The 14,362-nt window shown below is 36.3% G+C and overlaps 1 protein-coding gene across 1 annotated transcript in view; it reads right to left on the reverse strand.

The window, feature by feature from the left end:
• Positions 1 to 14,362, reverse strand: part of LOC126298861 (uncharacterized) — a 148,615-nt gene that overhangs the window by 9,851 nt on the left and 124,402 nt on the right. The window contains exons 15-18 of the mRNA XM_049990370.1: positions 13,776 to 14,012; positions 13,436 to 13,586; positions 9,205 to 9,351; positions 8,874 to 9,034 (exon numbers count right to left, since the gene is read on the reverse strand). Of these exons, the coding sequence (XP_049846327.1) occupies positions 8,874 to 9,034; positions 9,205 to 9,351; positions 13,436 to 13,586; positions 13,776 to 14,012 (696 nt within the window). The remainder of the gene's footprint in view (positions 1 to 8,873; positions 9,035 to 9,204; positions 9,352 to 13,435; positions 13,587 to 13,775; positions 14,013 to 14,362) is intronic.

Below are 14,362 nucleotides of genomic sequence, written 5' to 3' on the forward strand. Positions count from 1 at the left end.
TACACAGGTCAAATACAATAATTTAGGGCTGCTGGAGATTGGTAGATGGAGTGCAAACTCCATGATCTGCTAGGTCTGTCTGGATGAAACACAACTGTCTGCTACTGAATGATTATCTATGTTGTATTTTTATGTCACAGCTGCTGATCTCAATGAAACATTAACTGAGTAACATGTTGTATGGGGGGCTGGGGTGGTGGAGGGGCAGGAAAGAAGGGGGTTATCATAAATTGTCAAGGTCAGTGATGGGTGTTTTCCCTATGCATATTCTTACAAACATTTATGTTCTTTATTGGAACACATGAAACTGGGTGGTCAGTTTGTCATGTAGCCTTACATGTAGGCTATATAATCACAAGAGTACACAAATTTTGTGAGAGCTAAAACATTATGACCACTGCTCATTGCAACTGAATGCTGCTTAGTGTGTTGTGGATAAATGGCAAAGCAGGAAAACTATATAAGTGGAGCATAGAGAAATGGTGAATCATTCTAGTGATGATACAGGTCACAAATGGGAAAGTCTCTGCTAATCCATCAAGGACAGTGGAACAGCAGCCGAATGTGAAGTACTTTGTAATGGTTCTTTATTTACGTGGCCATTACGGCACTCCAACCTCAGTTCTCGATACCAGTAATATCGAACTACTTTTCTGTGAAGTAACAAACATATTTTTGTGACAATATTCACATTTGGTTTTATTAATGTACAGTTACTCCGATGTATCGATATATTACAATGATATGGTTCTTGTGTGTATGCATTTCTGTGAGACTGTCATAATCTTTGTCTTGCTTGTAATCATTTTGGTGCGAATGCGCACAGAGCAGTCTTTGTTTCACTTTGCAGAAGTTATGTTGTTATTTCACCTTGTAAAAGAATAGTCAAGTCTTGTGTTTGGTTAAAGTGGAAATTAAATATGTGAAGATTGATATGAAACTGTTTTTTTGATGATGTGTCAATTAAGAAGTAGTATATGTGAATTTACAAGACGTTTCTTTAAAATGTGGATTGTGAACACCAAGGCAAAAGTTCTTTCTACCATGCCATTGTTCTGATCTGGGATTGTTTAATCATTAAGAATTTCCTGAAAAACGTATCTGTTAGGTCTTCAAATATTGCTAAAATACAGATCCGGACCTTCTAGCAACCAAAGTAGACTCACCCTAGAATCAGCAAGATGAACCATAATTATTTCAACGAAATCTACATGGGAATCCATTCAAGATAATTGCCAAATTAATGACTTTTTTACAGTGACCTCATTATTTCCATTCTGACGATACCATCCAGTCAGTGCTTTTGTTGTTGCCCGATAAAGCGAACATATGCTGCGTGAGCAACATTATTAATCTGATTTCTAATCTACTTTCCAAGTGGTGGTATTGTTAGAACTTGAATAGAGGTAATTAAAACCAGCAGCCTTTTTGTAATCTAAAATCACTTATTTAAAACATGCTACCAGTTTCGACACCAAAAAGCATCATCTTAAGGCACCAAGCGAAACCTGCCATCAATGTACAAACTGCAGTGACAAAGACCAGCGAGGTCTTCAAATGGAAACAGTATGACTTATTAAGCATATATGCCAGCATGTGCAGCCAACAAAGTCACATGCAGAGGGACCAAAATCAACTGAATTGTGTATCTTTGTAGCTGTAACAAGCCCAGCAATTGGCAGACAACAACTGAAACTCCAAGGCACATGGAGGCAAAGCCAAAGATTACAAACTTTGCCCAAAGTTTCCATCTGAAGACTCTGCTGGTCTTTGTCATTGTGGTTTGTACATTAGAGAGAATTGCCTGAAGATGACACTTCTTGGCATCAAAACTGCTAGCATGTTTTGAATTGTCGACGTTGGATTACAATACAGCTGTAGTATTTAATTATCATTATTCAGGTACAAATCAGGAAATCCATTGACAAAAATTATTTTGACAAATGGCAGATTGCTGTAGTCTGGCACCTGGGAATGAGTGTCTTGGAAGGGGCAAAGCTGCTCAGCTGTTTGTTTACTTCCATTGTGAGCATCTATGGAAAGTGGTTGAAGGACAGCGAAACCCCAAATTGGTGACAGTGTTGGACATAAATGCTTCATCACAGATAGTGGAGGTTGAAGATGCACCTGCTCTTTGGAATGAGATTGATCGGATGACAGAGTACAGTGTTGGTAGAGGCATATGTGTTTTGGTGCACCCCATTCTGTGCACATTGTTGAACATGGGGCTCTGCAGCAGATGACCTCTATGTATTCCAGGTTGACTCAACAATATTGTCAGTTATGACTGTAGTGGGCCCAGGATCATCAAGATTGGACCATGGATCAATGGAAATGTGTCGCCTGGTCAGGTCAATCACATTTCTTCTGCACTAGGTTGATGGTCATTCTGGATATGCTGTCATCCAGACAAAGAACTGCTTGAAACATGCATTGTGCCATTGATGTAGGCTGGCATCTGGTATGTTACTAGATGCCAGTTCAACACCCAAAAACCACCAGCCCATAATGTGTGGGAACTGTGTGCCTTATGTATAGACATCTGGCGTCACATATCTATAGAAACCTACAAAGTACTTCTCAAGTCCATGTCATGCAAAATTGCTCTGTGTTGCACCCAAAGGTGGATCACCATGCTATAAAGCAGGAGGTCACCATATTTTGGCTCACTAGTGTATCTAAGGAAAACACCTATCACTGATAATTTCCTCTAACACACTCTCCACCCAAATTTCCATTCCAAACCACACAATGTGTTAGTCAGTTGATGTTCCAATGAGATCAGTTACTAAGAGGGCAGACTGCCATGTACACAATCATGAAGACGCAGACAGAGAGTAGATAAGACTTTGCAGGTCATGGAACTTGGACTCAATTTGTACAGCACTGTGGCATATCTACTGATGATGAGTGCTGAAATATAAACTTATCCCTCTCTAACTTGTTGGATGGCCTTTAAGCATTGAGGACCGACATGAATGCCCTCTGTATCTCTGTAATTGTTAATCAATATGAAGTATGATTCCTATCTGACTGTTAACAAATGACATCTTTACTAACCTCTTTCTTTTTCAATTTGCTGGTAAGTATTCATTTTATAAATCAAATGCATGTAAATGTAATTAGAGAGAGCTAGGTAGACATGAAAAAACGAATCTGAATTCTTGAAGGGGATCTCTTATTTACTGGGCATGAAAAGGAAGCAGGATTAAAAATAATATTTCTGTAAACTCTCTGGAAGAATATATCATCTCTGAAGAAATGAAATTAATTGTTTCAGATTATGTATGTGACAATTGACTAGATGCTATGTAACAAAATTATGTTATTTGCTGATAACATTGGGAAACTATGAAAAGTAAGTTAAGAATAACTTAGTATATTAAGATGTTTTAAATGTGCAGAATGTTCAACCAGTTAGTTAATAGTAGAGACAGCTGCTGATAGAAATAAACAACAAAGAGAAAAAATAGAGTTTAAGGTAGAATTGCTGCTAGGCAGCAAAATCAATGTATGAGCATACATTTCAGCATTGATATATTTGTTGCAAACTATGTATAGAAATAATTGTTAATAGTGCCTCTAAAACCAATTATATGACAATGAAAGTGGATATTATAACTAATAATGAGACAAACTGGAAATACCGGTAAGTCATATGTAAGTTTACAACCAAGCAACTTGATTAATGCAAGAACTGGCACTATTATGGGTATCTCGATGCATTATAGGGAGAACTTTGTGTCCACAGCAGCTTAAAATGCAACTGCTCATTATTGATATAGTAAGAGGAAAAAGGATCCTCTACTATCTAAATATATTAGCGAGACACATGATAAGTGAGAGATTGGAGACATAATCTAGTTTGCAATTTGGCCATTCTCTGGTTCAGTGACAGGGAAGATTAGAAGGTTTCTGAAGACATAACACCAAATAAGACATAACACTAAATCAATCACTCCTCGACCTAAAATATGCCAATCCATCAAGCCTGTGAAAGTTAATGTTCTATGTGTGTGTGGACAATATTTTGCTCAGCAGACTGTGTGCACGATGGAATAAGGCTGATCTGGATATGAGAGGTGTTGGGAGCTACCGTATCCAGAGAAATAGTCAGTAGCTTAACATGCATTGAAAGATGGACATAAAATTGAATGTAATCTCACCTCTATCCTAATAAATGTTAGATGGGAGTTTGTTACAGCATGGAACCTGGCCATTGCAAATTTAAAGCAGGCATGGCAGACAGTGTGAAAACATTGCCTTATACAGCAATGGACAGAGCACCAGTGATGTCATAGCCAGTACTATGGCTGTTTAAGGATGAGGCCTGAAACCATCTGAAAGTCAATTGCCACTTGACAATGACTGAGGAGCACACAGCTGAAAACACATGTATGTGGTGTGATCCATAAGTAATGGGAATTTTTTAATTTCATGAGCTTTGTAAACCTAATTTTCAAAATTATTTTGTCTTGCTGTTACTCATGTCCCTTAGGTATATTTGTATTTTTAGCTGTTTTGAATAATTAGTTTATTGTTGTTTTTGTGTTCTTGGTGAATTTTTACTTTTAAAGAAGATGGATCAGAGAATTTGCATTAAATTTTGCTTGAGAAATGGAATAAAGTGCAGCACCACATTCAAAATGTTGACTGTGACTTTTTGCGAATCTGCTATGAGGAAGACAAAAGTTTCTAAGTGGTATAAACATTTCAAAGAGGGTCAAGAAGGTGTTGAAGACTATGACGACCCTGGATGCCCCAGCACATCAGTTACTGATGAAAATGTGGTAGAAGTAAGGAAAATTGTTCTGGAAAATCGCCTAATCACCATCAGAGAGGTTGCTGATGATGTCAGCATATCCTTTGGCTCATGTTGAGCAATTTTTTTTGGATGTTTTGGGCATGAAACATATAGCAGCAAAGTTTGTTCTGAAACTGTTGAATTTCAACCAAAAACAAGATCTGGAATTGCTGAATGAAGTTGGCAATGATTCAAAACTTCCAAAGAAGGTTATAACAGGTGATGAAATGTTGATATACAGGTATGGCACAAAATCACATGTGAAAGTTCTTCTCACTGTTTCCTTCGATTACAGTGGGATAGAGCATCACGAGTTCCTGTCTTATGATCATACAGTCAATAAAGAATACTAATTGGAAGTTATGCACTGTTTGCTTGAAGCAGTCCAAAGAAAACAACCAGAATTGTGGCAAAGCTACTCATGGAAATTGTCTCATGAAAATGCTCCTGCTAACATGTCAATGCTTGTTCATGATTTTCTGGCAAAAAAACAAAACTGTTACGTTGTCTGTATTTACTGGACATGGCCTTTGTGACTTCTTTCTATTCCTGTAGCTGAAGAGAACCATGAAAGGATGTCATTTGCCACCACTGATGAGATAAAAACAGAATCACTGTAGGAGCTGAACATCATACTGAAAAGTGAGTTCCAGAAGTGCTTCCAAGACTGGAAAAAGCACTGGCATAATTGTATTATATAATGAGGGGGATTACTTTGAAGGGAACAAAGTTGATGTTGATGAATCAATAAAGATTCTTTAAAAAATCCAATTACTTTTTAATTACACCTCATATGTATAAGAACTTGACCTCACAGGAAACCTGAGAAAATTTTGTTCAGCCCTATCACCATGATACAATGCTTTCCCTAATAGAGAATGTTTTTCATCTTCTTGTGACGTCTGTTGATGTTCACAGTTCCGATCCTCAGACCATTACCTCACTGAAAATAACTTTTGAAACATGAATTGCACACGTTTGTTTTTGATATCACAGACATCATCATTAACAGTGTTACACATCACTAGATGCTCTGATGTACTGCTTGAGCTAATATATTAATAATATTTTGCTACACCAAGTTGTGACACCTCCATTTGTACATTACAGACATGCTGTAAGTAAGTATGTTACCAGAAAACTATGAAATCTGACATTTTAAGGAATGCCTAGGCAATATATAGAATACAAAAAAAATCATTAGGAAGGGTATTAAATGTATCTTTTTCAACACTTTGCCTAGACATCTAATAAAATGCCAGTTATGTATCAGGCAAAGTATGAAAGAAATACAATTTAAATGTTTTGACAGCTTCTACAGACATCACTGTTGTAACAGTTTTAGTCCACTTTGGATGGAGTTCAGTTGTGTCAGAGTGCCAAAGTGCCACTTCCGGTAAAATGGAGGCTGCACGTAATGACTATGAAACTACTGTGGTCGATGATCGTGTAAATGCTATGAAACAAAGATTTTATAGAGAGTTATTATGAGGAGCAATTCCTGAAGAAATTGTGTTTCTCTGATGATCACCACAAGGAAATAATAAGAGACATGGAAACGTCAGAGACTGTGAAAAAGAAGCAACTTCATTATTACTGGTTAATGAGGTAGTACACTGTAATGAATGCACAGAGAAAACAGAAATTGATGCAAGCACTGAGTGAAGTATGTGATGCAACCAAATTTTATATACCAGATGGTGAGTTGTTTAACATACTTTACGAGACCCATTCTTCTTTTGGCCATGGTGGGCAAGACAGGATGATACAGGAATTGTCTATTAGATATGTTAATATAGCTCATCATGATATAAACCTTTTCATACAAATCTGTGAACCCTGTCCACAGAAACAAAAGGGCTGCAGAAAAGACATAGTAGTAAAACCACTGATTTCTTCTGATATTAATTCTCAATATCAGGTTGACCTACCTGATTTTCAAAACCATCCAGATGGTGACTCATTCAAGTATATCAGGATCACATGATTAAGTTTGTTGCACATAATGTCCTTAGAACAAAGACAGCAGAGGAAGTAGAATACCACTCAATTGATATATTCACTGGTCTGAGAGCTCCACCAATCTCCCAGTCAGCCAGGAGAGAGTTTGTCAATAAGAGTACTGGTCTCAACTGAAAATCTTATGTGGAGAATCTTGTTATAGCCAAAGTCAAGGAAATGCTGTCCACCCCCAGCAGCTGAGTGGTCAGCGGCACAGAATGTCAATCCTAATGGTCCAAGTTCAATACGTGGCTGGGTTGGAGATTTTCTCTGCTCAGGGACTGGGAGTTGATTTGCCCTAATAATCATCATTTCGTCCCCATTGGCTCACAAATCGCTGATGTGGTGTCAAATCAAAAGACTTGCACCCGGCAAACGGTCTACCTGACAGGTGGCCCTAGTCACATGACATTTTTTTTAAGGAAATGCTGAAAGAATAAACCAAAATTTGGACAACATCTTGACAACATGGATGCAGATCAAGCAAAATAATAATTGGAGCATAGGTTTATGGTTCACCCAGTTAATGAGACACTGACCATATCATTCTGGTATTAAAAAGTCTCCATACGAGGCTCTGTTAGGCTGCAAAATAAAGGTTGGACTGAACATGTCAGCTCTGCCACAACGGGTTTAAAATGGTATTACAAAAGAAGAAGAATTGGAAGAGATCATTGATTCATTAGAAAAAGCCGGTGAATGTGAAGATGTCTGTGAAAATTCAGGAGAAGCCCACCATGAGTTTATTACACCTATGACTTTAACATCAACTCAAGTATCTAAAATACAAGATTTCATTTGTTGTGTCTGTTCAGAACTGACACAGGATGCATGCCAATGTCCACTCTGTGAATGCTACATGCACGTTATCTGCAGGAATTTAACTCAAATGGGAGGAGAAGGTTTGGTATGCATATTACGTGCTCCCTTTGCAAAAATAACAAAAAAGTCATTATTGGTCAGACAAACTCATCAAAAACTCTAGTCTCAGGCACAGAAAATGAAAATTTTCTTTGAAAAATTGTTCACATTAGCTGAAAAAGGATCTACAGTTATAGTTCCAGTTCCTGAAATTGATAAAGGTTATGGATATGCTTGCAACATTTTGGCTGTCGTGGTTTTTGTGAAAAATGATGGTTTTTATAAATTAGGTACCAAAGAAGGAATTCTAAAGCAGTTGTACATGAGGTCACAGTTCACAGCATGCAAGAAATATCTTCTAAAGACTGAAGATATTACATTGGAAAAAGAAGTATCTCTTAGGTCAGCTGCAACAAGGCAATCTACTGGGAATGGACAAGAATTGAAGTGGATGTGCAAAAATAAATGTCAGAACCTCAAGTGCTTGTTTTTAAAAAGAAAAGTTATTTGCAACTCAAATCGTCATTTCAGTATTGCTGCTTGTTACAATAAATAAAGCATAACAGAAGTACTGCTTTGAAGTACATAAAACGTCAAAGTTTTGATTCAGTTATTGCATATTATGCATTTGTAATAATTGTTAAAATGTTTTTTTCAGTTGTTTATTACATGTAGGTAATTGTTAAAAACTATTAAAACACATGTACTCCAGGATAAGCCAGTTTTCAGACACACAGAATTGTGATAATTTTCATGTTCTAATTTAGTTTCCATTAAATATAAAAATTTCTAGTTTGAAAATATTATTTCATTGTAACTTTATGCTTTGTCTGCATCTGTTTTCATTTTATAAAATTCCTAAACATTTTATACATTTGCTATGAAAGGTATTAAATTAAACATCTTGCCAAAAAATTCTAGGTATTCTACAAGTTGCTTAGGCATTCTGGACAGTGCCTTGATTGGACATTGCCAGTAACATGTACATTAAGTCCAGAAATGTGTTTTCATATTTTTTTTTTATTATTTTTTTAAATAGCAAGTTTTACATAATTCCATCCAAGTTTAATTGCATTGAAGATGGGGGGAGGGGGGATAAGTGGTGACATGAATGCATGAGTGAGTGTGAGTACGCAACTGGAGGTAAATTTTTGCAGTTCTCCTCACTTCCTAATTCATAATTAGTTTGCTGCCCCAATATACTTACCTGTAACATACTGCAGAGAAGCTGGCCACAGCAATGAGAGCAAGCATGAAGATAATGACTGCAGACATTAGCCCATAGTATTCCCGGTTGGTGAGACAAATATTTGCAGTCAGTGGCTCAACTGTTTCCTCTTGAAGGATATCATGTCGTGATTCAAATACCTGACAAGTATTCACATGAAAGTAAATATATAATATAAGTTATATAATGATGGGTGCAGCAGGAAAATTTTTCTCTGTAGCTATATTTAAAGCAAATCTTATGGCTATTCTTTTTCTACAGGAACATTAAAAAGCAATTTAATGATGTGAAAAAACCGTTATTAGCTTACCTCTATCATCTCTCTAACTTGTTCCTCTTCTTCTGTTCCATTTTTGTATTGATCATTTTCTTCCACTTCTCCTGTTTCATTTGTTACATCCCTTTTCCGTCTACCAAATGATGGTTCACTTCTGCCAGAATGGCCAGTGCAGTAAGCCTGAAATATAACTTATACTATATGTAATGTAACACTATTAAAGCAAAAAGAAACCATACCTGAATCAAAATTTCTCAACACAATTTCATTATTTAAACTTTGTGTATTTGCACATGATTATCATTTTATTTCTTATGGATGTGTGCAACAGCTTTGAAATACTTTACTATGGAGCAGTTATTGCACATTAACATTGGAGACAGATAAAGGTGCCATTATTTTGTAAATATGTAGTGGTAGCCAAGGTAGCTAAGTACTAGAAGTACTTAGCTAATGATTTGGAATTTATATTATTACCATGATATCCATAAAATATTTACACACATGCTCTTGCAATATAATGCCTAGTGTCTCATATTTTGCTCAGAACTATAATGTGAACAGAACATGCAGGATTACATTATCTAATAATACTGACTGAAGTTACAGATCTGTAAGCCGATCAGTTTCACACATTTCTCTTTTGAAAGACACATTTTATTTTTGGCCTGAAGTGTGTTCCCAAATAATACACTATTTTTTTTACAGATATTTCATAAAATAAATCAGTTGCAACCCTGACGGTTTTGCAGATAACTCTAATGTCTTCAGATGATTACAATTACAACTTCGTAAGTCATACACTAACATTACAGTAGGACCTTATAAATTGCCCCTGCTGATATAAATAATGGAACTTCTGTTTCTTGATATGTTGTGAGATAATACTTCCTGGATTACGTATTGAAGGTGGTGGTGCAGTGGTTAGATACTGAACTTGCATACAGGACACCACGTCAAACCCATGTTTGATCACCCAGAGTTAGATCTTCAATAGTTTCACTAAATTTCTTAACACACATGCTAGGATGATTCCTTTGAAAAGTACAAGACTAATTTCTTTCCCCATTCTTGTCCAGTCTGAGCTTGTGTTCCATCTTTAATGACCTCTTCAGGACATTGAACCCTAATCTTCCTTCCTTGCATGAGCTTTATTGCATCATATTATTTGAAATATCAACACCATGAAGATTTACAGTAGTATTTTTGGCATGTTGGAAGCTGTGCTGCTGCAGTGCTAAAGTTTCCAATCTACTCCAGTCATAGTAGTATGAACATTGATGAAGAGATGAGTTTTTTAATGCCTTAGTATAGCAAGAGGCATTAAAATTGCAGTACTACAGGTAAAGATACACACATCTATTGCATGCCCATAATGGATTGGGAGGATGAATATGTTAGCAAGTGCAGTGCTTTTAACTTTTCTGTTAGTAGTTATATGAAGACTACCATCAGTATTTGGTCATGTTTCCTGTAAAGAAGTCAATCTACTTGTCACTTCATATTTCACCAAATGATATGCAGCAGTGGTAAGACACTGAGCTCATATTCCTGAGGACAGCTGTTTGAAGTCCCACGTTACCATCCATGTTTAAGTTCTCCATTGGTTCCCTAAATCACTTAGGTGAAATCTGAGGTGGTTTGTTCCAAGGAACACAATTCATTTACTTGCACATTCTTTCTCAGTCTGAGCTGTTGCTTCTTTTCTAATGGCCTCATTGGAAGTACATTAAACCCTAATCTTCCTTTCTTCTTTATTTTTACTTCAAAATTCAAAACTGAAAGAGCAAGCTGGAAAGGAGGTTCCATACCATCAAAACTATTTTCAGCACTCCTACAGTAAGAAGTTCATAAAATAAATTTGTGCAATACATACGGCTGTTGGTAAATTATTGCATCAAGAAATAAGTTTTTTAGGTGTTCTAACTGATACAAGAAGAAGAAGAAAAAGAAGGACCATTTATTGATGCTATTAATATGAACCATCTTCAGTTTAGTGATGACATTGTACTGTTTTGCCATAAGTACGGGTGATCTTCAACAATGAATGGAAGAACTTAACACTCAGAGTTTGAAAGCTGACCTCAAAATCATCTAAACTAAGATGAAAATAATGTACAGTGAATACACTGAAAAGGAAATTTTACAAAAGAAGATATTACTTGTGCCAAGACTTTATATTTACAGAACATAATGCTTATGTAAACCATTATTGGCTAAATTTGGCTGTATAGCCATTTTCAAGTGGGCCAACAGCAAAATAAATCAGTCAAACATACAATCGATTTTCACAAAGCTTAGGGTTGGTTGCTAGGAATTTATTTTGTTGCGATGATGCATCTATCACTATGTATGAAGTAGTCAGCGTGTTGAAAGAAGTGTTCCATATACATCCTTGCATTTGGATGTAATACTGCACTCACCCCTGCAGTGAGTTATTAATTAGTTTAAACACCTTCAGATCATCTTGTAAAGCTGGACAACATTGTAGAACCTGCTGCTCCAACTCTTCAACCAAATCAATTGAAGTACTGTACAATTAACTTTTGAGACAACTCCAGACAGAAAAATTCAGATACCTGAAGGCAAATGATCTTGGAGATCAAGGAACAGTTCATACTTGAATCACATATTGTGGACCATATTTGTGCATTATGTGCCATATTACATGGGCAGAAAAATATGCCATTGTTGAATTGTGCATATACTGTATTCCCTAACACATCAAGTTTTCTTGGAAGAATGTGAGGTCCAGTGAGATGTTTACCTAGTACCCCAACCACACATTCAGTGAGAAGCACTGCCAATATGTCAACTCATCAACAGTATATGGGTTTATGTCATGTTTAAACCCAATCACATGGAGACGTTATTGAAAAAAATTGCATTTAAAGTACATTTGTGCTATCCAAGATCATATTTCATACTGAAACCAGTAGTGTCTCATAACTACACATTCATAAATACCTCACAAACATTTCAGTAGTGAACCCATATTTACTACTGTGTGTGTACTTTTGAGTATTGTATACTTATACTTGGGTCAGCTTTTGCTATTAATTGTGATAAACCCTGTATACAGTCTTGATGAAATTAATGTAGCCTTTCAAGAAAGGGACCAATGACCTCACAGTTTGGTCCCTTCCTCCCCCCCCCCCCTTCCTTTAAACAACCAACCAACCCAGCTTTCAAGAAATTTCATATTTCTGGGGAACCAAATATGATAACGTTAAGTGTAAGTTAACAGGCAATAGAATCTGTTGTTGAGATTTTGTATTTAGGACAGTCAAAGGCAGCAACCAGGTAAACAGAAAAAGAAAATAAACAGAAGAATAAAGTGTTTTGATGTGCTTTAGGTGCACTGAACAAGTTTGCAAAACTGAGCATCCAGTGTGTCTGAAAAAGAAAATGTGTTATTGCCAGTTTTAACTTATAGCAGTTTTAGATATACTTTTAACATGAAAAATTCTCATCCTTAGAGTTTCTGAATGAGCAATGTAGAGATACATGTTGTTAATTACTGGGAGTAACAGGAAAACAGGGAACAGGCTGAAGTGGAGGATGTAACTATCTCCAAATGGAATGGAGGTGGGCAGGATGTGTAACTAGGTTAATGCATGGCACATGGACCAAGGAAGTTCTTTGTTGGATTTCAAGAGATACAAAAATATTAAGATGATGAGCCAACAGAAAACAACACGAGAAAACATATAGGAATAACAATGATGTATCTAGATAACAACCGTAATGCATGTAAAAGTCTAAAGGATGCCTTTTTCCAGCAGTGGCTGTTGAATTGCTGCTGCTGCTGCTGCAGATTATGATCATGATCATGATGACATTTCAGGTGTTTCTAGTGGTGCTGCTGATATTCGGTCACAAATTTCCAGCATTCCAAGATGGATCCACATACAAGTGAGGACAACATGCAAGTTAGTAACATGCCATTTTCATGGATGACTCATGCCTGATCTTATAAAATCACAGCGGCTACATATGTAAGCAGATGAAACAGTACCATTTGTTATCAATAACCATAATTTTTGAGAAGCACACATTATTTAATGTGCAATTGAAAACCACCACCCCCCTCCCCCCACCACCACCCACACACACACGTCTACTTTTACTTTGCCTTTAACAGAATGTAATAAACAGAGTGTCAACACATGATAATGTCCTCTTATCTATACAAGCTATACAAATTTCTCGAATTTTTAATCATAAAATTGCAACAAAAGGAAAATAATTTGTTTGTACATACTGGCTGACATCCATCACGACATGTTCTAACTGTTGCTTCAAACACTAAAAAGTTTGATTCAGGTATTTTGAAAGCATTAAATCGTGCCTCGAGCCCATCACCTGATCTGGATCTATCAAGGCCTGGGAAAACATAATTGTCAACTGGACACCTGAAAAGGAAGGCATATTTCAAGATTTAATTATGAACAACAAAAAGAGCCATGGATAACATTCATCCCCTTCACAGAATATATAGAACCATGGGCATTTATATTTGGTACTAATTTTGTTAGAACAGTGGTTGTGAATTTAACACAAAAATATTTGTTTTGTTCTAGCTAAATTATTCATCTACTCACCCATATCTGTCAATAAGTTGCACAGATCGTCCAGAGTATGGATCTCTTGCTATCACATTTGTAGCAAAAATATCAGTAACATAATTGTAACCATCTTGTGCCTCGAGACGAAATGTCAAAGGATCACCAACAGCAATTGTTGTTGTTGGACGTCCTTGGTACAAAATCAGCAACCTCACCCTTGAACTCAGTGAATTTTCAGCAGGCAAATATTCAATTGGAATTGGGCTTCCAGACCTGAAATGTTCATTTCCATTTCACCAATTGTGGATGCTGTTGCATAGAAAGAAAGTATCTATGACTACAAAAAGTCATGTTATTAAAAATGGTTTCTTCACTTATGGAAATGTTATGTTGTTTGTACATTGTTTTATTCTGTTATTTCTTTGCATAATGTAGGTTGAGATACAACTGGAAATGTGTTAACAGGAGCTGGAAAAGTGTTTCATAATCAGTGTAAACAGAAATCATTAATTAAAAGAAGGAATAATACTTGTATAATTATATTATAACAGCTGTTGTCCTTGGAGTCTGTGATCAGAAAATGACATTAATTGTGTTTGTATAATATTCAAGACTTAAATAAC

This window comes from Schistocerca gregaria, chromosome X (genome assembly GCF_023897955.1).
Source record: "Schistocerca gregaria isolate iqSchGreg1 chromosome X, iqSchGreg1.2, whole genome shotgun sequence".
NCBI classification, from domain to species: Eukaryota; Metazoa; Arthropoda; class Insecta; order Orthoptera; family Acrididae; genus Schistocerca; species Schistocerca gregaria.